Raw genomic sequence first — 27,494 nt, forward strand, 5'->3', positions numbered from 1 at the left:
CTATTTCAGGGGATATGGTATCTACAAAATTTTCCATTTGGATGTGTTTGCATTTGCTAAGTACAAATCTACACCAATGTTGTCACTTGTATATTGTACCAACATATGGCAGGAAAGCCTGGCTGGTCACATCAAGTGATTATTTCTCGTCTTAGGATAAGAGTTGCCAACTATGTGATATGACTTGAAAAACAGACAAATCTGCATCACTAAAAAATGCTTATGTTTCTTTAAGACATTTCAAATAAATAATTCATAGGAACTAAAACCACACAGCCAAGCTGAATACTTTGCTGATTGCTATATTTAATTATTGCTAACAAATTCTGAGCAGGCTGTTTTCCAATGTCTGTGCTTCTGTGAGTGCGGATTCCCCACCAGTGGGCGCCATTTATCTTCTTATTCCTTCCACGCAGCTCACCTTACTGCAAATTCAATTATAAATACAAAAACCAGTGGAAGAGGGGGAAAAAGAAGTGTGCAATAAAAATCAAACTCGAACCATAGTGCAGTCCTTAGACAAGGATTTCTTTCACACTTTTTTTGTTTTCTCATTTTAACCCAGCAAGATAGATGATTTGAGAATAGCATTTCTATTTAAGTCCTATTAGAAAATAAATTAATAAACACACTTGTAAAAATATGGCAGACTTCAAAATGCAGTTAAAAGATAAAAAACTCTTTGATTAGTAATAAATAAAATATAAAAATGTCACATTTATTTTACATATACTTTACAAAAGAAAGAGTGCAATGAAGAAATAAAAGAAAAACATATGAAAATAAATAAGATCTAATCATTGACTGCATTGCTTTTAATCCAAAGAGTCTATCATAGTTTTTCTTTCCTTTTTATGTCAGCTGGGGAAAAATTAGTGCAATGTTGCAGTTGTAAATGCATATGGCAACCTCCAAGCCTTAGCAGTACATGAACCCCTTCACAGGTCCATCTGGAGTTGACTGCTGTTGGTGATCTCTGTTGCCCGGCAGCACTGTGATCCTACACATGGATACCCTTCACTGCCTGTTTGATACTTTCCAGGAGAGCTTTGCATTCCGGGGAATAGTCCCGTTCCAGATTGCTGTACATGTCTGTGAGTGTATTTACATATGCTTCAAAATTCTGCTCACTGATAGGTCCCTAAGTGGAGACAAACACATTGAACCAATCACTGTGAGGCAAAAGGAAGATCAAGTAACAAGAAAGAAGGTGAGTGACTCAGGATCTGGGAGGGAAGGCAAGGATTCACCTAGTTACTGGAGTTTGGGAAAATGGAGAGATCTGAGTGTGTATTGGGACTTATTTGTTTCCTCTTTATGGGATTGGAGAAACGTGATTGTTTGAAATATTATTGCAGGTCAGTTTGGAGCCAAATAAGGTGCACTACTGAGCTGAACTCAAAACTGGGTTATTTCTTTAGGGAGGAGCCGTGGCCTCAATGGAACTTGTGCAGCACAAGACGCTTCTCCTTGAGGGAGGTGGATGTTTGAGGCTGGGAGGGCAGGTTTCGCTTCTCCTTGAGGGAGGTGGATGTTTGAGGCTGGGAGGGCAGGTTTGCTTGCGCCAGTAGGCTCTTTTAACAGTGATGGGCCAGGGTTTCAGAAATTAAGATCTGAGCAAACTGCTTACCAACCAGTTGGGATGGAAAATATTTCTACTTTCTCCTCAGATGCCTTTGTGTCCATTTTTCTTTTGCCGCAACATTGCAATATATATTTATTATCTCTCTGTCTCTTCAGGTAGAATACCAGTTTCACAAAGTTGAAATTCATTCACCTTTATTCTATTTGGTGTCTCCTTTGTCCAATGTGAAGCTTCAAAGAGTATACACTGACTAGATCTAAATGGCATGCATGAGTGACAGGAGGTTCATGGCACAAAGGGAATCCAACTCAGCCACTGCTGGTGCCTCCATTTCCCCCTTTTGAAAGATCCATGCATGACATACACCTTACTTCAGAAGGTGCTTGGAAGAAAGTACTCTTAAAGGTCTAAGTACTATAGATGTATGATATTGTTGTCATTGTTGCTATTTAGAAGGCAAGCTTTCTAAATTTGAAGAGTATTTGTTCATATTCAGCAAAGTACTGCTCTAGATTATTAATATTGTCTAGTCATAATTTTTGGCTCTCTCTTAGTTTCTGCCTTTTCTGTGCCATTCTCTTAACAAAAGGTTCTGGGTGGCAGAGCAGATAAAGGTTCTAGCATGAAGCCAGACTCACCTGACTCATGCTGGCTTTGGAACGTTGATCAAATAATGGAAGAGTCCCTCAACTACAGAAAGGGAATGTCAATGGCAGTCCTTAGGGCTCTTGTCAACATCTCATGTGAGCATATTAAAGAATTACCAGTGGAGTACTTTGTATAGTGATTATCAAAGGTATCAGTTATCTTGTATGATGTCTATCTTTTTTCACGGCTCGGGCTGAAGAAAAAAAATTTAAATTTTAGAAGGGCAAAATTTAGAAGGGCAAAATTTTGCCATTCTAAAATTTAAAGTATGAAGTTGATAAGTGTTGATGAATAACATTAAAATGATATCCAGTAATTATATGAATAGTAGCCATAAAAATTAAAAAAAATTCCTTTGGACTATTGTATTATTTATTTTTTAGGTCAAGAAACACATTGGAATTAAAATGAAGGCTCCATTCTAGAAAGCTGAGTAAATTGAGGTATTTGTTTTGTTTTAAGCAAAACCAACTATATTTCTTAATTATATTGCTGCATCTTTAAACCATTTTATATACAAAATTGGAAATTTTAGAAAACTTATTCTAGGAATGTAAATTTGGAAGAAATTAAAAATATTCAATACTACATCTCCTCCTCCAAATATTTATTTATATTTATAAAAATGTAAAATAAACTTTTTTTAATGAATTCTAAATAGTTGCATACTTAAAAATACATGTTTATATTTTGGAAGTAAGAATGCTTTCTTACTTCTGTTTTTATGCTGTCTGAGAACTGAATTGTGTTCTGCATACTTACATATGAAACAAGTTTATTGGGAACTTAACTTTTTAAAATAATTCTTGAGTTGGGCAGATAATGCAAAGTCTGGGTCTCAGACTTTGTAAGACATGAAATTTTACACTTGGAAATATATTTCAGTGAAGATGTTTTGTCCTCTAACTTTCATATTATATTATAAAACAGGCTTTGAATAAACCTTCATCTTTAGATGAACTTGGTCTTTAAGAATATCCTTAGCCTTCCTATAATTTAAATGTACCTATCTACCATCTTTCCATCACGGGAGATTCCTGGGAGAAAGACCGTGATGTAATCAGGAGATCTCTGTGACTGCTAACAGATCTCTCTGCTAACTGGCAGCCCCTTGAACAACTGCATGATGTCCCTACAATACCTGCAATGGAGCAGCAAAGTCTTGGTCTTCAACTTACCATTTGTGGAAGCTGGATGTCAGCAAGGCTTGAAATGAGAGCTTGACTCAGACCTGCCAGTTCCTTTAGCAGACTTTCATTATTCTGTTCTATGAGTTTGTTCTCCTCCTCTATTGTCTTCAAGTTGGTTTCCATTGATGTGATCTAAATGGAAATAATATAGGAACACGAGAAGTAGAGTTTGGGAGGAGTACAAAAGGTCTGTCTCTGAAGGAAAATGCACGGCCGAATATAGGAATGCATATGCCACTACCGCAGTGCTCCAAATTGCATTCCCATCATATTGCTCTAAATGTTGGAATAATAATAATTATAATGATAATACTTAACAATTGTATAATTATCATATAGTAATTATTTAATTACACTAATAATTAATTATCACATAAATATTTAATCATAATAAATAACATAAGTAATTATATTAATTATTATATAATAATATAATTCCTAGACTTATATCTTCAGCCTAGATTTCTCTGTGGATTGCAGATCCAGTGTCTCCTAATGACTTTATGTTAGATATCTCAAACTCAATTTTCCTCAAAGCAAATATTTGCTATTTCCTCCAAACCTACTCTATCTAGTCTTCTCCTTTCCAGTTGGTGGGAATCCCAGTGATGCTCAGACTTCAAGGTGTCCCCAGGACTCTCTTTCAAACCTTGAATCCATTGGGCATCTCCTTTAAGACTACAGAATGGGACCACTGTCCCCACCCATGTGGCTGTTGCCATGCTGCTGTCACCTGTGCAGACTGCATGGTTTTTTCATGGGTGGTCCTATGTCTGCCTAGAGCCTCATGTAGTCTCTTCTTGATCCTTCTTCAGCATAGTCACCAGAACAAACCTCTTCAAATGCAAGTTAGAATCTAAGCCAAGTAAGACCATGCTACTCCTTAGCTCAAAACCTGCAATGGTTCTGCAGTCATTTAGAAAAATAAAGAAAGTCATTAAAATGGCCTACTACGATGCCCCATGTGAGTGGCCCTCAGTCTGCTCAGCTCACTCACCTGCAGACACATTTCCTCTTTGCTATTTCTCAAATCTCCAGCCCTTGGTACTTGGTGTTTCTTTCTGTCTGAAATATTCTCTTCCATAACTATTTGGTTAATTCCTTCATACCTCATCTGGCCCATCTGGGTCTGGTTGTCCTATTTAATACTGAAATCCAGACACTTAACCCATTCCTCCCTCCTTCCAGCAGGCTTTATTGTGTATGATTTTTTTTTGTTACTTTCTATCTTCCCCTTCTAAATTTCAGTCTCCATGAGGACAGAGGCCTTTGCATTTCTTGTTCATGGTTCCCATGAGAAGCTCCCGTGATTTCCAAACCAAAGCATTAAGCTTTTTGTGGACCTGACTGCCATCATGGGAGATTGTTGCAGTGTTCACAGTGAATAAAAACACCAAAATGGCATTTCAGATGAATTATGATAGTCTTAAGTCACCTAAGCTGAGGAATACTGGGAGACTCCGTAACCATGGTGGCATAAAACCCTGCATTTCAGGAAAGGAGAGGAAAGAAGGGAAGGGGGAAGGACCTTTCCACCTCTGCTTGGGCTCATTCCTTTTTCTTCTGACTTGTAATAGTTATTAGTTAGTATGAAGATGTCTGGAGAAGTTGTGGAGAAGGCCAGGCTGAAGACAGAATTCTGGGAATTACATAATAATAATTATTATTATTATTCCATCACTTATTATATTTAAAAAATCTTGGTCTTAACTTTTGATTTCCATTTGCAAAAATTTAATCAGGGGCAGGCATTATGGAGAATGAAAAGTTGATAAACTGCTTAGATTTTTGGATAAAGCATTTGTTCAGGAAGATCTGTTTCTAACAGACACTTATATATGTAGAGATATTCTAGAAAAATTAAGCAGTTGTGATGTTTCATTTTAATTTTAAATAAACCTAAGGACACTTAACTCTCATGATTTTTTCTGAAGCACCACATGCTCTACAGGACACTTCACAGAATGATCTGCTACTTTATTTGTTTATGAAGGCATTGATTCAACTGGGGCAAAAGTGTAACTTTGCCTAAAGTTACAAATCAATGGTGCTCTGGGATGATCCACCTGTTCAGGATTTTACAATAACTGTGTAATCAAGAAAATCTCGGTGTTTTCCCTATAAGATGTCAGGATATTTGCAGGCTTAGAAAGATCAATGTTTTGCTTCCACTAAACATTATAATTATTTTATAGATAACTAATTTGTTTTATTTTTACCTGAGTCTGAAGTTTCATCATATCTGCTTCAATTTTAAGGTTGGATTCATTTAGTTCCTTTATTTCTTCATCCAAATGCCTAATTTCTTCATCACCTTCTATACCTGTGAAGAATTCAGGCTTAGTTCAAAATGAAAATATGCAGTAGTGGCAATTGTGAATCATTTTACATCTAATTGGCCATTTGATCATTCAAACTTGAGACTTTAGTGTGAGCATTTTCATCACAACCTGCATATGAAGGATTTTGAAAAAGTGGTTAAGAGGAGTCATGGGATTTAATTCTTTGCAAGGAAGAAAAGAGGAAATAGAAAAGTAGACTGTCAGCTCAGTTACATTAGCATCTACACTTCTTTGCCCACTGTGGGGCATGTCCCATCATCCACTTTTCATATATAAAGACTCAGGGCTTTAGAACAGTGAAAGGAGACCTCAGTAATCACTGACAGAAGTTAAATAACATCAAGTTTAAATTCCGAGATGGAGCTGGTCTAAACTCCAACTCCTGTGAGTTCTCTTCTCCTTGAATTTGGGCAACTTAATTAACTTCTTTTTGTTTCCATTTCATCTTCTGTAAAATAGGCATAGTATTATGCAGTGAGAATGAAAGCAGTAAAATGCAAAGCCCGGAATCAGAGTAGACTCTGACTAGATAGGCATTATCTCCATCATTGCTTTTTTTTGTTGTCTGTCTTTGCTGGGGTGCTAGGGACTGAACTAGGACCCTGCACATGCTAGGCAAGTGCTCTCCCATTGGGCTCCACATCCAGCCTTTTCTGTTTGATTGTTTTATTTTGAGGTACAGTCTTGTTAAGTTGCTCAGGCTGTCCTCCAACTTGTGATACTCCTGCTTCAGCCTATAAGTCGCTGGGAGGTCACTGAGTTTACAGGTGTTCACCACCAGCCTGGCTCTCATCAACATTTCACAGGAGCATGAATTGGGGAAGTGGGGAATGGTAGTTGATACTATGAATGCCACCAATAGGATTAAAGGTAATTTCCCAGAAGAATGAGTTTAAACCAGTGTTGACAATGAAGAGGGATAAATGTAAACATTGGCAGTTAGATTTAATAAGAAGTTTCATGAGAGCAGGATACATGCATGGGGCTTAGCTTGACAATTTGGTGGAGATCCAGACTCTTACACTTCCTGGGGTGAATACTTTGGAAGATAGTCTATAACTCACTGCTATGGCTTCAATGTGCCCCTAAAAGTTCCTGTGTTGGAAACTTAATGTCCAAAATCATATTTAATGGTTTTTAGAGATGGGACCTGTGGGAGGTAATTAGGAATAGATGAAGTCACGAGGATAGGATTAGTGTCTTTGTAAGAAGAGAAAAAGAGACCCATGATAGCGCTCTTGTTCTTTTTGCCATGTGATGCCCTCTTCTTTGTTATGATGAAGCATGAGGGTTTTCACCAGATGCTGTGGAGGTGCCAGTGCCCTGCTCTTGAACTTCCCAGCCTCCAGAACCATGAAGCAAATAGACTTCTATTCTTTGTAAATTTCCCAGTCTCAGGTATTTCGTTATAGCAACAGAAAAGGGAGTAAAATCCTTAATCCTCACCTTAAAAGGTGAAGGTTCATATTCTCCATGACCCAGCAATTCCATTCCTAGGTATGCACTCAAGACAGACAGGTGGACATACACAATAGGATGCATGCTCAAGAAATGCACAGCAGTACTGTTCACAAAACTCTAACCTAGAAACAAGCTTTATGCCTCCATCAAAACAATGTGGATAACTCTTCATAATATAAAGCAAAGAGAAAAAAAGCAAACCCTGAACATTTACATACAATGTGATAAAACAGGTGGATCTTTTGTAGGTCATTATTGCTTTATTAAAATTAACTACCTAAATAAAAATGGGGGATGAATGGGCCAATGAAAAGAGTATGTTCCAAGACTAGTTTCACTTTAGGCTCTGAGATTCAATAAAAAAAAAACAAAAAACAAAAACCAACCAAACAACCCAACATCTAAGATGCATGTATATTAGTACCTGGATCAATCTGAAAATGAATCAATAGCCTAACACAGCTACTAAGAAAACAATGAGGGCTGAGAACGTAGTTCCATGGTAAAGCACTTGCCCAGTAAGCGTGATAACCTGGTTTCAATCCTCAGAACTGCACAATAAAAACAAAAACAAAAACAACAACAAAAAATCCCAAAACAAAACAATGAATAGAGTTACCCAGGCCCACACTATAGTATCCTGGACATGGGATTTATTCTGTGCTGACGGGCTGTATCTGGAGAACTCTATTTCATTTTTGAGCACCATCTTGAACTGTCTAGGACACTGGTAGAAGAATCATCTCTCAGTCAAGTGACAGGTAAGAATAGGAAGGTAGGACTGAAATATGTGGATTCTCAATGAAATAGGTATTTGGAGTGCTACAAGCACTTTAAATTTTTCTGATCTGAGCAAACAAAAACTTCGATTGCTATATTTCTTTGATATATTGTTTTTCCTTTCTGTCTTTTTTTTTCAATAAAATTCCACTTCAGGGACTGGCATTTCTTATATAACATCTGGTAAGGCAGACAAAAAGCAGGAGCTCTGAAGGAAGCAGGTGGTGTGCTGAGGACCCTCACTGGAGGAGACTCTCTCATCTGAGACTTGAGAGCTAAGGGGGAGGCAGGGAAACGAGAAGTGAGCTGTGAGGTGAGCATCGCACTGAAGCAGCAGGAAGTGCACAGTTGTCCTGGACAGGAAGGGGATGCTCCCAGACTGCAAGAGGGTGAAGGTAGTGGAGGGGCCACCCACAGAGGACCTCCCAAGGAGCTTGGATTTATCCCAGGAGCAATGGGACTAGTGAAGGATTTTAAGTGGGGGAGTTGGTGTGATCTGACTGACTTGGAGAACATAACTTGGGTTTTTGAGTAGAGAATGGATTGAGGAGGGACAGAGTGGAAGCCAGCAGGAGATTACTGCTGTGGTCCTGGCTGAGTCTCACAGCCTTGTGTCTCATGGCCTGGGGAGCAGGAACAATGGATGTATCATCTGTAGGAATTTGCAAGATTCATAATGGATTAGAGGTTGGAGGTTTGGGGCAAGAGAAGGGGAGAATCTATAATGTCTGCTTGTTTTGGCTGGAGCAAGTAGTATTGGGCAATAACTTCCAGTAGCACAATTAAAGGTTACTGGCTAAGTTATGAGTGCTTTCATGAATAGTATTTAAGTGAGAGCTTGGACTGTTGGTTCTTTTTGTTTTATTGATGTCTGATCTTAATAATGACAACTGCTATAATTTGGATTTTGAATGTCCCCTAAAAACCCATGTGTTAAAGGCTTAATCCCCAGGGTAGTGCTAATGGGAGGCTGTAAGACTTTACAAGGTGGGGCCTTGTGGGAAGCCTTTAGGTTATTGGAGGTGTGCCTTCAAAGGGATTATGGGACCCTAGCTCCTTTCTCTTTCTCTCCTTTCTTCCTGGCACTTTTGCTGTTCTACATGTGCCACCATGATGTGCTCCCTTACCACAGGCTCAAAGCAATAGGCCAACTTACTCTGGACTAGAACCTTCAAAACTGTGGGCCAAAATAAATCTTTTTTTTTTTAGTTGTTTATCTTAGGTATTTTGTTATAGTAATGGAAAAACTTATGAAGTCTTTTAATAAAGATGGTAATACTAGGACGATGCCTATTAACAAAAAGTGTCTGGAGCTTCTGGGGTAGGTATCATCATGGGATGGGACATCACACACACACAGACACACAGACACACACACACACACACACACAAAATCACAGTAGCCGCCCCCCCCCCCCAAGTCTTCAGTTTTGCTTTCTGATGCTTCAGTGGTCAACTGCAGTCTGAAAATGTTAAAGGAAGGTTCTAGAAATAATTCATAAGTTTTAAGTAGCTTTTATTAAAGTACATTGTTTTAATTATTCTATTTTATTATTAGTTGCTTATCTTTTACCATGCCTAATTAATAAGTTAAAGTTTATCATAGATAATGTTATGTAGGAAAAAAATAGTATATATAGGGTTTGATGCTATTCTCACTTTTAGGGATCCACAGGGGTCTTGGGACATAACCTCTGAAGATAAAGGAGACACTATTGTGATGTTATCTTTACTCACAGATATGTAACTTGTTTTGCAAATACAAATAAAAAACTATGTACTAATGTTCCTTTATAAGCAGAGGCAAATGTTAGACTAGCTAGGTATTGCTGCTGACCAAGAAAACCATATTAACTCTCCCCTAAATATTTTACGTGACTACTCAATGATCCTGCTGTTAATGTAGAGTCCATCTATGAAAGAGCAAAAAATCTGCTTTCTTTTTACTCAATAATTCTTATTTTACTTGGTAGTAACCTGTCCCTAATTTGCAGTCAATTATTATGTAATTTATAATAACATGTTCTTTGTATTATGTGTAATTATACGAGTGATGCAAACACCTATGTGTAGCAGGTGTACATGATTTACAAGGGGGATTAGTGGTTATTTTTTCATATTATATAAACAAAATAAATCAATTATATTTCAAACAAATTCTAATATATTTCTTGAGTGAAACTTTATTTTTATATTGGTTTTACAGACTAAAATTTGGCTTCTTTTTCTATTTAAGGAAAAATGAGTTAAGTGTAAATTTTACCACATTTGTAATTAAAGATCTGAGGAGATTTAATATCCACTAAGGAACAATGGGAAGAGCCAGAAGGATCTATTCAGTGTGAGAATATGTACATGGTTCAACTATCCTAATTTTTACTTCATTTGTGCCCAAGGGCAAGTGTTGTTTCTTGTGCAGATGACTAAATTTGACGATCAAGGACTGCTAGTGGTCCTTTAAAAAAGTAGTGTGATAATAATTATGGCATGGATGGAGAACCAAAGACCAATTAATTCTTTTAAAATAAATATTAGCATTTTTTGGCCTAGGCTTTCCATGTGAGAACTGGCAATATTCTCCTGAAACATTATCTAACTCAACTAATAGAATGAATGACTTTTATCTAGTTTAGTTTAACACCGTAGGCAAGGTTAAACTCATATGCACCTTATATTTTACTGCAATTTAATTTTTCTTTTTATTTTTTATGGCTTCATCATAATTTGGTGTAATGCCACAGGCTTAATGTTCTGGTTTTATCTTTATTAGGAGCAGCACTGTGATTTCTATTTAGGCAATAGGTGCTGTTACTGTGCTCACAATAAGGACTCATAGGAAATATTGCTTCATGCATTCAGTTCTAGAAAGAGATTTGCTCTGAATTAACTTACTATAGTATGGTTCTTCTAGTGATTACATTCTCTTTTTGCTTCTAAAAAGTGGAGTCAGATTTGAGATCCTTATTTACTGAGTGTGAAATGGCTTGGGTAGCATGTTTTTTGTTTGTTTGTTTTTTTTTTATCCTTGGGCTTTCTCTATCTTGCCTTCTTATCTTTGATTTTCCTCTGTCCCATAGTTTCAATTAATTTTTAAGTCGCTTTTTTTTTCCCTGTAGCTTTGCTCTACTTAGCCTTTAAATACTAATTGAATTAAGGTGCTATATAAATAAGTACACACTAAATTGTCCCAATTTTGAAGACATATAGGTGTTTGAGAGTGGGGAGTATTTCCTAGGGAAACCCAAAGCATTGGGGAAAGCTCCCCTACTAATTTTATGGATGTTGAAAATAGTGGGGGACTCAAGCCCCCACTAAAATCTAGGGCATTCATTCGAGCTCTAGTGAGTGTTGCCTGGTCTCCTAAGGGTCCACTTAATTAATTAATTAATTTATTTTTAAAATATTTATTTCTTAGGTGTAGATGGACTCAACATAATGCCTTTATTTTCATGTGGTGCTGAGGATCGAACCCAGGTCCTGCCGGTGCTAGGCAAGCACTCTACTGCTGAGCCACAATCCCAGCCCACCTTAACCCACTTTAAATAAAGCAGATGAAGGTCTCACTGGGAAGGGAAACTGTGGAAGCTCCAGAGTCCTTACAAAAGGGAAGCTCTCCTCCCATGGATCTTGCATACCTTCAGGGTAAACCCTCATGTTCACATTAAAAACTGTGAGCAGGGCTTTCAGGGAAACAGAATGACAAAAGTTAAAAGTCTTCAGCTTGAGCGGAGGTGTATCTCAGAGGGAGAGCATGTGTTTAACATATTAGAAGCCCTAGGTTCAATTCCCGTCAAACACACACACACACACACACACACACACACACACACACACACACAGAGAGAGAAAAGTCTCCAGCTCAATTCTAATCACATGGCAAAGACACTACAAATAAAATCTCTGAAGCACAATAATTGCCTTGCCATCATTCCTCAGATGCCTTAGAAAGATCTATGATGGAAAGTACTGCAGACCTGAGACACTGCTGATTAGAAATCTTAGAAAAGTGCTCAAGGACCAGAGAAAAAAGGGAAGATCCAAATTAGAACTAAGGAACTACATATTTTAATTTTGATGAGTGATTGACACTTGGGAAATATGTAAGGAAATGGAAATAGAGATATAGATGTGAAGTCTAAGTCATCCAGAATCACTGTAAAAAATTTTTGAGTATAGAAGAACAACATTTAAGTGTTCAAATACAGACTCTAGACATTGTGTTTCCTGAAAATTGACAGGAGACAAGCAGGAAAACACACACACACACACAGAGCAAGGGAGAGAGGCATCTCATTAATTAGACTGAAGGTCACAACTTCTATGTGTGCCTGTCCATCCACTGGATACCATTTCCTGACTTTCTCTGTTGTAGATCTTTTTTAGAAAGTAAAAGAGAGGCAGGTGTGTGGCTCAGTGAGAGAGCACTTGCCCAGCAGGTGTGAGGCCCCAGACTCCATCCCAGCACAGGAAAAGGTAAATTAATAAGTAAATGAAGTAAGGGAGAAGCTAAGGAATTGTTGCTCAGTTATATTTTACCCAAATTCTACCATTCTTTTCGTATTTTAAAATTATATTTTGCATACTGCACACTCTTCAACATGCTGAACCTTTTGAGGGCTACCATTTAGATCTCAATGGAGATGGTGACTTACCCCCAGTGGCTTTGAGTTTGATGGTCATTAGTTCTTCAGAGACCTTGCCCTTTTTGATAGCTTGTGCATTGAGAGGACATCCAGATAAGCTGAGAAAACAGAATTTATACTAATGTGTGAAAGACATATTAATTCTTATAAAAATTAAAGAGTTTTATTCATACCTATTATTGATGTTTGATTTACTTAAATCATTAATTTTTTTACCATTGATGTTTTGGCCTGCCCACTAATTATATCTCAGCTCACAGTCTCTTTGTACAAAGTAACCAATAAATATCTATTAGAGCAAAGGCAAAAGGCCTTCAAGAGTGGCTTTTTTTTTCTTTTTCTTTGGCAGTGCCAGGGATGGGTCCTAGGGCTTCCTGCAAACCAGGCAAGCACCCTATCTCTGGAGATTTACCCCCAGACCTGGAAAATGTATTGGGTTTTTTTTTTCCCTTTAAATCAAAGTAAAAATAGTCATTGCTGCTACATAATGGTGATTTAATTCATTATGTTCTGTGCTGCACTCATGTGAGTGCCCTGATGTAGTGGTAGTTACTTTATTTTCCATAAACAGAAAATTGTACGTATGGATTATGAATGATGATGGTTTCTAACTGATCAAAATTCCATGAAAACTAAAGCAGAATCTAGTTCTTGTTTTTATAGGAAGTATAGTCTGATCTTTACAGAATGACTCAAATGAACAAAAGTCAAACATGACTTTCCACTTTTCCTATCACATATTCAATCTGGTTGTGGGAAAGTTTCTGATTTTTTCCCTTTAACTGTTACATTATTTTTTCATTTTAAAAGTCTCTACCCTGAAAGGAGAATAAAGGAAGCCACGGCAAGTGTATTCAGATGCAGTCCTGGCCGGGTGGTCTGTTTTTCTGTGGCAGTGTGTATGACCCTTCCCATTGAACAGTCACACTCCTCAGTGACACTCCTTTCCTTTAATGTTACCTGTTTTATTTAAATTGCACCAATATGATAATGACAACGTTGAACAAAACCTGTTGCCATCGTTTCTGATCAGATAATTTCATTGTTCCAAGCAGCCATTAATTCTTTTCCATTTTTGTTGTGTCTTTGTACAAACAGTTTTTAGATCAAAATAAAAATGATTCTAACCAGTCATTTAAAATATTTTTCATCCATAGAAATGTGGTTTATAATTCATCTATAAAACAATTATTTTTGAACTAAAATTTGCAATACTATGAAAAGCAGAAGAAAATATTTCTGGGGCAAAGCCCTTCATAAATGTAAATCACTTGTATTTTTAAAGAATAGTAAATTATTCTATGTTAAGATTCTATGAAATATGAAAAATATTGATATATGAAAATATAATAATAAATAGTATCGGCGACATCATATATAAAGTGAGGGTTATGTGGTTTGCTCAAATTTGATAAAAGATAAACTGTTTGACAGGGGATAAGAATGAGAGACACAAACTGAATGCAGCACCACAAATTTCCATTCCGGAAGCTTCTCACTGTCAATCATGACTGATATATACACTTTCTTATTATTTCTTTTTCTGAAGAGTTATGCAAGTTTGTCTTGTTTTATTGCTACATGTTGTGTTCTGAGAAAATTATCATGAAAGGGATGACTATTTAGTTGGTAGACTGCATATTTAGAGGTGCTTGTAGTACGTCTGTTTGTAACATAATGGGTAGTAACATGTCCTTTGAAGTCCTCTGACATTCTCCCCTAAAGGATCAGTTTTGTTTAGATAACTTGTAGTAAATTTCCAGGGTGTGATACAGTGTTGTAAAAATGTTAATGAAGTGTCCATCCATAATTACATGACTTAGAACCAAAGCATGTAGTTATGGAAGTGGGGCTTAGGTTTAAAAAATGCCACTTGATATTTATCTATCTTCTGAGTTAGTGAAAATATTTTAAAGAATTGGGCAGAAAAAATATTTTATAAGTTCTTTATCTTTTGAAGATGGAGTTTGGCAGGTCTGTGGTATAACTTTCAGGGTTTGGAACTACATATTGGAAAGGCAGGGGAAAAAATGGGCTTATATAGCTTTGGCCTAATTTGAAATTCTATGAAGGCATATTAAGGCAACGTAAGCTTTATCTTCATCTACCTTCTTAAAGCAAAATGGAAGGTAACACAATTACTGGCACACTTGATTTGTTACAGTTGTTCCTGACTACACAACAATGATCCAAACTCAGAATAAAACAAGGTGAGCTATGGAAGATTTTAGTCTGCATCTGAAAGATATCAACAAAACAAGAAACAAAAAACCCACAGAAATTCAAGTTTTCTCAGTAAGCAAGTTTCAATAACAACCTTGAAATAAGTACTTCCTGGAAGGCTTCATTTTCTGATGCCTTTGATCTACATCCCAAAAACTGAGCAGGGTCAAGATGCTCCAACTTTGCTCAATTTGTACACTGCTTATAAACAAAGCATCAAAGATTTCCTGAACCTTCACTGGTTTTGAAGTCAGCATTGTGCACAGTGGTCTGAAAGACTAGAAAGGGAACTCATTACCCATTGATTGGTGAAATAGATCATAAATCTTCTAGCTTTTTTTCTTTAAGTAGAAAGCAAACCAAAGGTGGACTAAGATAGTTCTTGTCCAACAAAGGGCTCAGTCGAAATACACGACACTTGGTGATAAAGGAATTAAGTCATTGTGAAACTATAAAAGGGTTTTCTAAATCTCCCTTCATCCTGTTGTACACTTAGCAGTTGCTAAGCCATTTTCTTTCTGGCTGCTGTAGATGAGTCACATCTTCCTAGCAGCAAAATAACTACAATTTTGGCCTGAAATTGAGCCAATGCATGAGAGGGAGGGAATGGTGTAAATATGTAAAGTGAAAGTTTACAATTATATAACATAATAGAGTAGATATCACCACTTGGAACTGAAGTGAACCATTAAAAGACTGAACAATTTTAAAATAGCAGCATATGTGATATTTTAGAATACAAAAAAAAAAAAAAAACACAAGTGCACAGTTTCTAGGGCACTCGAAAACTATAGTGAATTTTCAGAAATATAGAAAATAACATTTTTTATTCTTCAGACTAGTCAAATATCTATTTAGCATGATAATGTTATGATGTAATTAATTAAGGGCTGTAATTAATGACATTTAGAAGGGAAGCTGCCCACCCCTGACCCCCAGCAATCAGATGACAACCAATCACAGTAACAACAAAACAAAAAGGCAGGAAACAAATGTTACCTTCTGTGGGTGACAAAAACATTATTTACATGGCCCAGCCCATTGCAACCTGGCAGGGGACAATGGGGCAGCTCTTGCTTGTTCAGTTTCCAGGAGAGAGGGGCCCCGTTGAGAGGATTCTCCTTCTGTCTCTTGGCAGCCAGGGGACAGCCAGAAGCTGTGCGGTGTGATGTGTATTTACCTGATATGTGACCTTGGCCGTCACACCCTATTACAGGACATCTAGAGAGACACAAGAGGACATTACCAGCTGGGGAAAAGGCAGAAACAGTTCCATACCATCCTGGAGGAAATTCATGAAATTACAGACCTTTAAAAAAGGCCACCACCAGTAGCAAACAGCATCATATTAGTCGTAATAGTCCGAAGGCTCTGTTCTAAGCAATTTCCATGCATTATCTCTTTTAATATTCACTGCAAACCCACAGGATAGAGAGTGTTATTATCCCATTTTGTCGATGGGGAAAATGAGGCTTATAGAACTTAGCTGACTCTTCATCTATTTTAGAAGAAATGGAGCCAAGTTCAAGCCTGTACTTTTTAGCGCTAGAGCTAACTATATAAGCACTAAGTTATATGGCTTCTGAACAAAGATCAAGGGTATAAAGAGTTTACTGCTTTGATAATGATACATAGCACATTGCTCCTGACACTGGGATTTTTTTGATTTGCAAATGTTTAAATATTGTATTTAGAACTCTTGTAGAGAAAGCGATTTAAATGTCTATAACTACACTGTATTGCCCAAGACCTGCTAGCATATTTCTTAGAGGAGAAAATTCAACTTAGATACAATTTTGCCTTATGCAAAACAGAAATCTCAGGAGAAAATGTGGCTGGATTTGTCATTCTAGAGAACTTCCACAATGCAGCTTTCCTTTAGAACAACTGGGAAAAGTTCAAATCTCCCACCTTTTTTTTTGCATTGTCAAAGAAATATGGAAATTTAGTTCTGAATGGGAAAATGTTCTCAAACCTCCAAACAATCTGACTCTTGCTTCAGTAGTTCTGGTGCTCAGCAGGGTGTGACTTCCCCGGGATTCAGTTGTTGCTCAACTGCATCCCAACCAAGGCTCCTCCAATTGGCCAATAAGACACAGCTGACCCCAATGCTGCCACCATTGCACTTACTTAAGTTCAGGGTCTTCTTTTTCTTCCTTGGTAGGAGTCATTTTGACGCCTCCTTTTCTTGCACGAGGACAGCCGGACAAGCTACAATACACAACCAACAAAGAACAACACACAAATAAGTGATCTCAGTACTACTGTGGATACCTGTGCCCCCCTCTCAGAAAGGAATCAGTCCTACCTTCTGTGGGAAGCATAGTTTCCAGTCACATGCCCGGACCCATCGCAGCCTGGAGTTGGACACCTGGAAACACAGGAGTAGAGCATGACCCTCAGGTTAGGGGTGGGAGGAGGATTGTGACACATTCAATAGAATTGAATATAAAGAGCTGCTTTTGGTGGGATTCTTTTTGCTTAAATATTATTAGCTTTTGGCTAAGGATTCATTTTTAAAGAAAAAGTTAAGACGTAACTACTGAATGATGCAGGGCAGACAATGGCATTAGCTGTTAGTTCTTATACATTTGGTTTTCTTTTTTTAAACCTTATATTGAGAAGAACTTGAATGTGAGCCCATAACTTACTGCTGGGCTTCTGTCTACACCATGCAAAGTTCTCATCTTTCATGTAAGAAGAACAATTTTCCAGATTGGTTTTATGAATAATTTATTTTCTCTGACATCCTGTCCTGCCATGATAACCCACTAATTCCACATGAACAACAGTGGTATATGTGAACTCCAGAGACTTGGAGCATTAATATTATCACCAGAGAACGTACATAACCTGCACCTGCTGCTCCCTCTTGCCTTACCCAAGTTCACTATTATCTATTATCAGCAATCAACCACTGAGGAAGGAGAAGGGTGAAAGAGGAAAAGGAATATATTTCTACTTGAAACGCTGATTAGGAATCAGTTTCAAAATACACTAGAATAAATACAGATTTTCATCTTTATGTTGCTTTTAAAAAAAATCCCCAATAGAAATGAAAACAGACCGTCACAAAATATTTGCTTTTCTGAAAGTTTTTACACAGATTATCTTTATGTATTATTTCACATTTTTGGTCCCTATGGTTCAGATCTCCACCCAAACAAGAGTTCCATTTGAGAAAAAGTGGTAATCCAAAGAAACCTGTGAATACTATTTCTTTTCTTAAATTGTATCCCAATGAACTTTCATGAAACATTAATTTCTAAATAGGGAATAAATACTTTTTTATTTTGCAATGAAATTTTAAAATATCAACACACATCTCTTCCAGCTAACGGGAAACACCTGCACAAGTCTTTAATTAACCACTCAAAGAGATAATATGTACTCTCTATTGTAAAAAAGGTTTGCATGCTTAACTTTTTCTATTAACATTTTTGTGAAATATTGCTTTATTAGCCCAGAGCAGTTATGAAAATACCAGTGCCAAATAATCTTTCTGGGGAGCTTTTCCTTGAATATCTAAACAAGAGGTCAATGAAATATCTTATATGGAAAAACCATTCATAGTATTTATTAGATGCCTGCATAAAAAATGAAAATACTGCACAGTGCCATGGCATCTCTCAATCTACATGCTTTCAATGTATTACCAACGTGTTTTTGAAATACTGTTTAGAGAAAATACTTAAGAGAACTGATAGCAATAATTAAGATGTGGAAAATGTAGAAGTGATTAAAATATTCTAGTGCATCTTACTTTTCAATCTGTTATGAATCTCTGCTGAACATTCTTCTAGTTTAGTCTAGAAAAATGAAGTCAATAAAATGATTTCTAGAATCTGTCCTGGCACAACAAATTGTTCTTAACACTTTGAAAATGAGAAATGTTGTATACTTCATAGTTTTCTTTACTATTTCTGTTAATAAAACTTCAAATTTTTATACAGGTTCATTATCAAGGACATAAGATGAACTATACTTTTTTATTATTACATATGTAATAAAACAATATAAAAATAGACAAATGAGAAATTTTGAATAGAGAAGATAAAAATAGAAAGAATAAAATCAATAAGTAAATATAAATACACAAGAAAGAATAAAATCAATAAGTAAATATAAATACACAAGTGACTTTGAGATCTTAGAGATGACGTAGAAATCAGCCAAAAATGTGTTTATCAAGCAAAAATGAAAGGCTGTTGCATGATTTTAAATGAACAAAAGGTAAAATGTGTAATTTTCTTAAAATTAGATGATATAAATGCTTTGCCACACCTTCATAAGTCTGACTTAATAAATTCTGAAATTAACAACTACAGTTTTCTGGGCATGGTGGTGTACACCTGTAATCCCAGTAATTCAGGAGACTGAGGCAGGAGGTTTGCAAGTTCAAGACCAACCTCTGCTCAAAATAAAAAATAAAAAACACTGGGAGATGTAAGTCAGTGGTAGAGCACTCCTGGGTTCAATACCCAGTACTGGAAAAAAAAAAAAAAAGAATAAAGACAAAAGAAAAGAAAAAGAAGTATTGTGTTTAATAATTACATCATTCCCTTAAAAGCTATTATAAAATAAAATGCCCTCGAAGCAAGCAAATTAAATGATAGTAACTTTTTAATATTATTTCAACTTTTTTGGTGAAAAGTTTTTTTTTTTTTTATCATTAAGTTAGGTAAAATTTACTCCTTATTGGTTACACTGACAGAGAATGAGGAGAGCCAACGGGCAAAGAGGCCATGCTCCTGACACTTACTTAAGCTCCTGAGAGTTGGCAGCCATGAGGGACTTAAGAGTCTTATCTGCTAACGGACATCCAGAAACACTACAGAGGAGAAAGAAAAAATATATATATATTTATACACAACACTGATATACACAAACCTGACTCAAAGAGCATCCTGGGTTTGTAACGTATGTTAAATTACTGGTGACTAAAGATTGGGAAAACAAACAAACAAAACTTTGAATCTGGCTTTGCTATTAGAGTCTGGGTCTGTTGGCATTTCAATTGTTTTCTCATAAACTCAGATTTGCTATTTATCAAATGAAGGGCTTTAATCCAATGAGACTCCCCAGTTCTGGAATTCCATGGTACAATGATCACAAAGTTCTTTCTTATTGCAGCACCAAGTCATGATGACTGGAAGTTTTAAACTAGTGCTCAAAAAGAAAGCAAATCATGTCAGTAAGAAGGTAAACAGAAAGTTCCAACAAAGCTTTTTGCACTGTTAATCTCTCCAAGGTCCTGAGTTATTATCTGCCCAGAATCAAGGTACTGCTTCGGCAGATCCACTCCAGCCATTCTGTTGCCTTCACTTAGATTTAGATAGGACCAAAGCTGGACATGAACCCTAAATCTGGTTCTGTCACTTACACTAGATTTTTTTTTTTTTTTTTTGCCGAGAATCATGATTCCTATATGTCATAATTTTATTTCTGAAAAACAAAAATAAACCCAAACCTAGCTAACTCATCTCTACTTCCTGATCCAAATGATATCTTGCTAGAACAAATGAGGATAAGTAATTGCAACAGAGCAAGATGAGGAAAACCTGACTGTGCAGGAGGTTGTTGGGTACCTGCGATGAGACGCATAGTTTCCTGTGACATGGCCACTTCCATCACATCCTGGTGTTGGACAGCTGGGTCAATAGAAAAACACAACATTGGAGTCAAGTGCATTTCACAGAATCATTTACCCTACCTGATAGATTACCAAGCAGCTTTTCCCTTCAAGATAAGTTAACACTGTATAGGGCACAAGCAGAAAATAGTGAAATAAGGATTTATATTGGCTTTTATATAAGAACCAGTACACTAAAAACAGAGCATGCTGAATTACTTTCTTAGTTATCTGTGTCCAACATCATATTCAATTCTCTGATTCAAATGATGTAAGAACATGACACTAACATGTATATCTTGGTGATTTTGTAAGTCAGCAACAATTAGTATTCTATTTCTTTGAAAATATAAATTCTATAAAAATGAACATTATAAATCCATGCTTTATTATGACTACAGATTTTAAGAATACTGGCACCAATTATATGATAGATTCCAGAAAGGAATTTTTGTAAGTTTTTAAAACTAGGCAACCTAATAACTTCATAAACACTGAAAGCAAAAGAAGAAAATCTTTCACTGGAAAATAAGTGGATATTTTAGATGGGGAAGTTGCTGACAGTACAGGAAAGTTTAGTTGGCAAAGCTTGTGAGCAATTTCACCCAAAGGTATAACTCAATAAAGACGATCCCTAATTCATGACTAGCCCAAGAATATACTCTCGGGACATCTGCCAAAGGTGCTCCACTGTAATGGAAGCCCCTACACTTCACTAACTCAGATCGTGTCTTGGGATTTTTGTGTGTGTTTAAAAAAATAATGCAAGAAGTTAGTTATCTTTAGAAGTTTTCCTTCCACAATTAGTAGGTTCCTTGGTTTTTCAGTCATTTAATTTCCTCTGATGCTGCTGAAGAGTCACTTGTTCAGAGGAAGCAGATTGACCCCATCTGCTTAGCACTATTTGTGGCAGAGTTAAGAATCAGAAGAAAAAAATCAATTACATCATTTGTACATCTTATTTTCTCTGATATCCTGCCCAGAGTGAGGTCTTACCTATACATTCTGAATAAGAATTTAACCTTTTTTTTTAAGTTTATTTTTCCATTTTAGTTGCTATTTTTTAGTTTTTTTTTAAAACCCTTTATTTTGTTTATTTTATTATTATGTGGTGCTGAGGATAGAACCCAGGGCCTCGCAAGTGCTAGATGAGCGCTCTACCACTGAGTCACAACCCCAGCCCCAAGAATTTAATCTTTTGAAGGCAGATTTTGGAATAGATTATTTTAACATTCCAATATTTTCTGAATTATTATTTTCTAAGTATCCCCCACCAAGTGGTACTTTCCAATAAATTTCAGGTAATCTAAAGACTCTACAATCATTAGAACTCTCAAAGGGATGTCTGGCTTTCAGAGCTTGATTCAAGCTGAGTAAACTAACTCTCCCCTTTTTCTGGATAGGATATAAGAAAGTTAAAATAAATACATGTAAAAAAATAAAAGATAAATTAACAGGATTATTATTATTATTATTATTATTATTATTATTATTATTTGCTAGTGCCCTTCATCTCATCCACAACTCTTTTCTGAGCATTACCCATCTGGAATCCTGAGAAGGTAGATCTGTCTCATTTGCTCACTCTCCACTTCGGAATTCATCGCCACCTAGTGTTCCACAGCAGTATTGCTTTTATTTTATTTTTAATTTTAATTTTATTTTTTCAATTACATTAACATTGCCCAAAAGGCAAAGAGGTAGGGGCTGGGTTGTGGCTCAGAGGTAGAGTGCTTGCCTAGCACAAAGCACTGGGTTTCATCCTCAGCACCACATAAAAATAAGTAAATAAAATAAAGGTGTTGTGTCCAACTACAACTAGAAAAAAGTAGGAAAAAAAAGGGAAAGAAGTTACAATTATTTTTAGACTAATTACATGTACATTACCTATGAAACACAGTAACAAGATATGCATTTAATTAACTGATAATTTTTATAAAAAATGTTTGGTGGTATATAAATGTCAAAAAATAAAGAAATTATAAGTGGCAACATTATAGTGGAAAATGTTTCTGTTTAGGATTTTGATAGCTAAATTTAATTCCAAATCTATGGTGAAAAATCTTACATGATAACATATGCCAATAACCACTGGATGATATATTCTGGGAAGGTTTGCACATGAAAATATCAAAATTAAAGGCAGATAATTAGTTAATTCCCTTAGTGAGTATCATTCAAGCTCTACACAAATTCAAAAATAGTTGACATAATAAAAAATTCTAAAGTATAATTAATTTAATGTTAGAAACAAAGTTAAACATAATAAGGTAGGGTGACACTGTAAGTAGCAAGATTTTCATAAAACATACTAATACTATATATATATATATATATATGATATCCTTCAAAACACTCTTCCTGCCTGTAAAATAGGTGTCCTGTATGGTCTCTGAGAGAGTTAATTTCCTAGGAATTCATGAATATGCCAAAAAGTTCATTCAAAATCTTTGGGATGTTTCCTATTTTTTATTTAGCTTTGTTTATATATGTGTGTCTTGAGTAGTGCAGATTACAATAAATATTTTGCATGACATTAAGTTTGCAATGACTTCCAGCAATTTCCAACAATCCATCCTCAAAAAATAAAAATTTGCTATTTTTGAATATATTAAAAAATACTGTGTAGAAAGAAAATCCATCCAAAGATAAGCAAGCTCAAATAGGTAGGTCCATGTGGGAATAAGTGGACGGCTCACCCAAGTGGTCTCTTGGAAAGAAACAGTGTTTGATGGAATCTAAGTTACTATATGTTTGATACCATCCATTATGTGTCTACCCACAAGTCTCAGGTGAATATTGAACTCATACAAGAACATAATATTTGAGCCTATGAAATCCTTAAATAATGCACATTCTGAACTTATGTAAAAGCCATTCACATGTTGACACAGCAAACTGATGCTGGACTGGGAATAATCCCATTGGATGCCTAGTATGTTCAAAGTCTCTGTACTTGGCACCAACATTTGAGATGTGTTCCCAGGTCACTGTGCATGTAGCTGGGGAATAAGAGGCTGCAAAGTATATATTATGCACAGTTATAATTCCAAGCGGGGAACAAAAACTTGAGGAATAGCACCGGTGCCCTCCGGGCCTTATTCTTGGTGAGGAGACAGACACTAAAGAGCAGAGGTGAAAGGAAATGCATATGTCAGATGGTGAAAAATGCTGCTGATAAAGAAAAGATCTAGAAAACTGGGCAGACATGTTAAGACTGGAAGGTAAGGAACTGCTGTAGCAAAAAGACCTCTGAGGGAGCAGAGGTTGAGTCCTACAGAAGCCCTGGGGACAGAGTTCTGGGAAAAGGAATAGCAACTGCAAGGACCTGGGGCAGGTTCTGTCTTGGTGTGCTGGAGGGAAGTGGGAGGGGAAGGGAGAAGACAGAGCTCCCTGCTGCAGGATGTGAATCAGGAAGTCACAGTTAGAGATGGTAGAACAGGAGAATCAGGACATCCAAATGGGAGGGGCTTCCTGCAGAATGTAACAAGAATAGTGACCTTATGGTGGCTTTACAGGAACAATGAAATAAAAGCCTGTCTGGAAAAGATTCAAGAGGAAAACTGAGTCACACACTATTGACAACTTTCTTGAGTTCAGCAGTAAAAGAAAAAAGAGAGAGCACCCAGGTGGAGAGTCTCCTGGGTCAGAAGTTTTTAAATTTACTTTTAATGGACAAATTTAAGTATTTTATGCAGAGAGATACAGAGTAGGGATTATAAGCACTTGGTGCTTAAGTGGAAAAGTTACTGTTCTCTGGAAACTCTCATTAACTGGCAGCTATAAATGTATTTATGTACAAGCATAGTTGATTAGTATTTAATCATTTATATATGAAAAATAGTTTCCTGCGTTTCATTCATTTACTAGTACTGCTTTTGGTACCTCTGTCTGTATTTTATGTTTATTTTTAATTGATACTTGAAAATGGTACATATTTAGGGGGTATGATGTGTGCTCGGATCATGTATTACATTGTATAATGATCAAATCAGGGTAATTGATCTTGAAACCCCTTTTTTTGAGTCAAAACACTCCTCAGAGTATGCAAGGAAAATCATTCACTCCTTTACCCAAGTTAAATGTTACAAGCTTAGCAGATTTCCTAAGCCAAGCCTTAGACATTCTGGAGTCAATGGACCTCAAGTTGGGAACTTCAGACCGAAATATCTGCATTTCTACTTGTTCTAGATTATTTCATTTTTTTTAGACATTTATTTTTTAGTTGGACACAATATCATCTTTATTTATTTATTTATTTTTATGTGGTGCTGAGGATCAAACCCAGGGCCTCTCATGTGCTAGGCCAGCACTCTACCACTGAGACACAACCCCAGCCCATAGATTATTTCATTTTTTAATCAACAGATTTTCAGTTCTCTTAGCAAAGGACCACATCATGTACATTTTTATAGCACACTTATTTCAATGGATAGGTTGAACATTTAAGTACCAACTAATTGAAACTGCCCTAAGAGTCCTAAAGTCAAATGGACAAGCCAGATATTATTATCAAAAATCATGAACTAGAGTCTCTTGACTCCAGGATTTTACAGGGTACAGCACTGGATACCACTTACGTGATTAGTTCTTTTTTGAGATCTCTTGCATGGAGCTTGGGTTTAGGACTTGGTATAGAGACCTCTCCAGGAAATTTTTTTTCCTCTAAATTTTCCAGAGAGTTCACTGGGTCTTTCTGGAGGAGAAAAAAAAAAAAAAAAAGACGGAAGCCATTAGGGAACCCTGAAATGACAACTCAATTTGAAGTGATTGGAGTCGGGTTTGAGTTTTAGCTGAAATACTACAAAGAATTTGCATAAGAAATAAATAAGATAATGAATAAAAGGATATGTTTGATTGCTAGGGACCTTTACACTAAGCGAAGAGTGAGAAATTATAATCATTGGGGAATACCTTTGAAAAGTTCTTAGCAAATACAATTATAGAGACATTTCTTGTAATTGAGTGAATATGTTAGTATGTTTCAATTTTTTTTCTGTGCAATAAGTAGTTCTAGAGCACACAGGCATAATTCTTTACAGCAGTCACAGCAGCAGTAAGATGAAAGGAATATTTCAAAAATGAATCACAGAGTTTTAAACATACGAGTCTAGGTTAACAGAATGCTCATTCCAATATACAAATAATTAACATCTAAATTATGTGTTTAAATCTGTAATAGCTGGGGCCATGGTATTTAGCCATTTAATTTCATTTTTATGGATAATTGCTTTTATTTTCACAACGCTTTCTTGTTTTTCTTTTCTTTTTTGCTAACTTAGTATCTTGTAATGCTTTTAATCATTGGATGGCATTTCTTGTTGGATATTATTGATTTTCATGGTTTTTTTTAAAGCTTAATATTGATCTTGATCCCATAAGAGTCACTAATCTTTCCAAATCATTCATTTACCAAGTGGTATATTATATCACAGAAAACTCGTGACAGTTTTCCTCAGTCACATAATTAGCTTACTTTTATCATTAAGCTCATATCCAGTAAACATAATACTTTCTGGATTTAAAATTAAAATCATGTTAACTAATATAGAAAACCAAATTCCAAATCTTTAAAGTATTGATCTATTTAGGGTGAGTAAACTATTTTGGATTGTTTGAACCAAATTTCATTTAATTTAAACGGATATAAAAATGCTGCAGCATAATATAATTTTAATGATTCTGAATCTACATTCAAAAGCAATGGAAAAACAAAAATTCCTGAATTTTCTAAACCAATGAAAAATTCTGAACACTGATATCATCATCGAGGCAAATGTAAATTCTTCATTCTTTACTTGGTAACAGTTCAATTATTTTACACACGAGTATGCTGTAGTAAATACACTGGTAACTATTTCAAGTGATATTATTATTAGATCAAATTAAAAGAACTTGGTTTGGTTCAATTTCCGTCTTCAGATTATTTACATGATACTTTACTGAAAAATAAGATACTAGCTGATTTTGTAAAGTTTATGTCCAAATTACACATTGAAAGAAGAAACTGCAGATGAAAAGAACTAACTGGACCAACAGACTACGACTGTATGGAATGGTAACAAATTAAGTACTGTAAATGCTCACTATCCATTGGATACCATGTACAATTATACTATTAACAGACAATATTACTGTTTTATCTTTAGTATGTTCTGTGTATTTTACTTTAGCTTTTTCTCCAGGTATTTAAGAAAATTTCTACCATTTTCCCCCTGAAACATTTAGTCACTGGAATAACACAGAATATTGATAAAAAGTGAAGATTTATTAGGCAGAAATAATTTTAAAATAATGAGAGGGTATTTAAAAATAAAAATAATATTTTCTAAAGATTTAAAATAGGACCAGGGTTATGGCTTAGTGGTAGAGCGCTTGCTAGCTTGCATGAGGCACTGGTTTCAATCCCTGGCACCACATGAAGAAAAAAAATAAATAAAATAAAGGTATTGTCTCTGTCTACAACTAAAAAAAATTTAAAAAAAGATTTAAAATAATTTTTTTAAATTAATTTTTATTGTTGGTTGTTCAAAACATTACATAGTTCTTGATATATCATATTTCACACTTTGATTCAAGTTAAAATAATTTTTTATCTCACAATTAAAAAACATACTAGCTGATGGAAATATACATTCAAAAGTCAAAGGAAGTGTATGTTTCAAAATAGTTATCTATTTGGTATAAAGACAAGTGCTAATATTTTAAAGTCACCTCCATGGAATTCTCAGCAAGACACATGATTGAAGATCATCTTTTTAAAGTTTTACGGTGTAAAAGACTAAAGTAAAGCAATTCCTAATTTTAAAGGCTAAACCTGATCAGCCTCCCCCCACCCCCATCCACTCCATTTGGGACAATCTGATTCAGTTTGGGTAGTAATTTCCACTCTAATTTAGAAATGTCTTGGCTTTTTGAAAATAGAGGCAAAAGCTAAAGCTAAGGTCAATATTGTCTCAGTGTGGAAGAACCTTTGTTTTTCTGTTTAGA

At 35.8% G+C, this 27,494-nt stretch overlaps 1 protein-coding gene across 4 annotated transcripts in view; it reads right to left on the bottom strand.

Annotated features, from left to right (window-relative positions):
• Positions 1 to 1,000: 1,000 nt before the first annotated feature.
• St18 (ST18 C2H2C-type zinc finger transcription factor) overlaps positions 1,001 to 27,494 on the bottom strand; it is a 61,038-nt gene continuing 34,544 nt past the window's right edge. For all 4 annotated transcript variants that reach the window (XM_076835671.1, XM_076835669.1, XM_076835670.1 and 1 more), the window contains 10 exons: positions 25,085 to 25,200; positions 20,461 to 20,523; positions 19,635 to 19,703; positions 17,181 to 17,243; positions 17,003 to 17,083; positions 15,872 to 16,093; positions 12,659 to 12,747; positions 5,643 to 5,746; positions 3,412 to 3,555; positions 1,001 to 1,141 (listed from right to left, as the gene is read on the bottom strand). In XM_076835671.1, the coding sequence (XP_076691786.1) occupies positions 1,001 to 1,141; positions 3,412 to 3,555; positions 5,643 to 5,746; positions 12,659 to 12,747; positions 15,872 to 16,093; positions 17,003 to 17,083; positions 17,181 to 17,243; positions 19,635 to 19,703; positions 20,461 to 20,523; positions 25,085 to 25,200 (1,092 nt within the window). The remainder of the gene's footprint in view (positions 1,142 to 3,411; positions 3,556 to 5,642; positions 5,747 to 12,658; positions 12,748 to 15,871; positions 16,094 to 17,002; positions 17,084 to 17,180; positions 17,244 to 19,634; positions 19,704 to 20,460; positions 20,524 to 25,084; positions 25,201 to 27,494) is intronic.

Source organism: Callospermophilus lateralis, chromosome 16 (assembly GCF_048772815.1).
Source record: "Callospermophilus lateralis isolate mCalLat2 chromosome 16, mCalLat2.hap1, whole genome shotgun sequence".
Taxonomy (NCBI): domain Eukaryota; kingdom Metazoa; phylum Chordata; class Mammalia; order Rodentia; family Sciuridae; genus Callospermophilus; species Callospermophilus lateralis.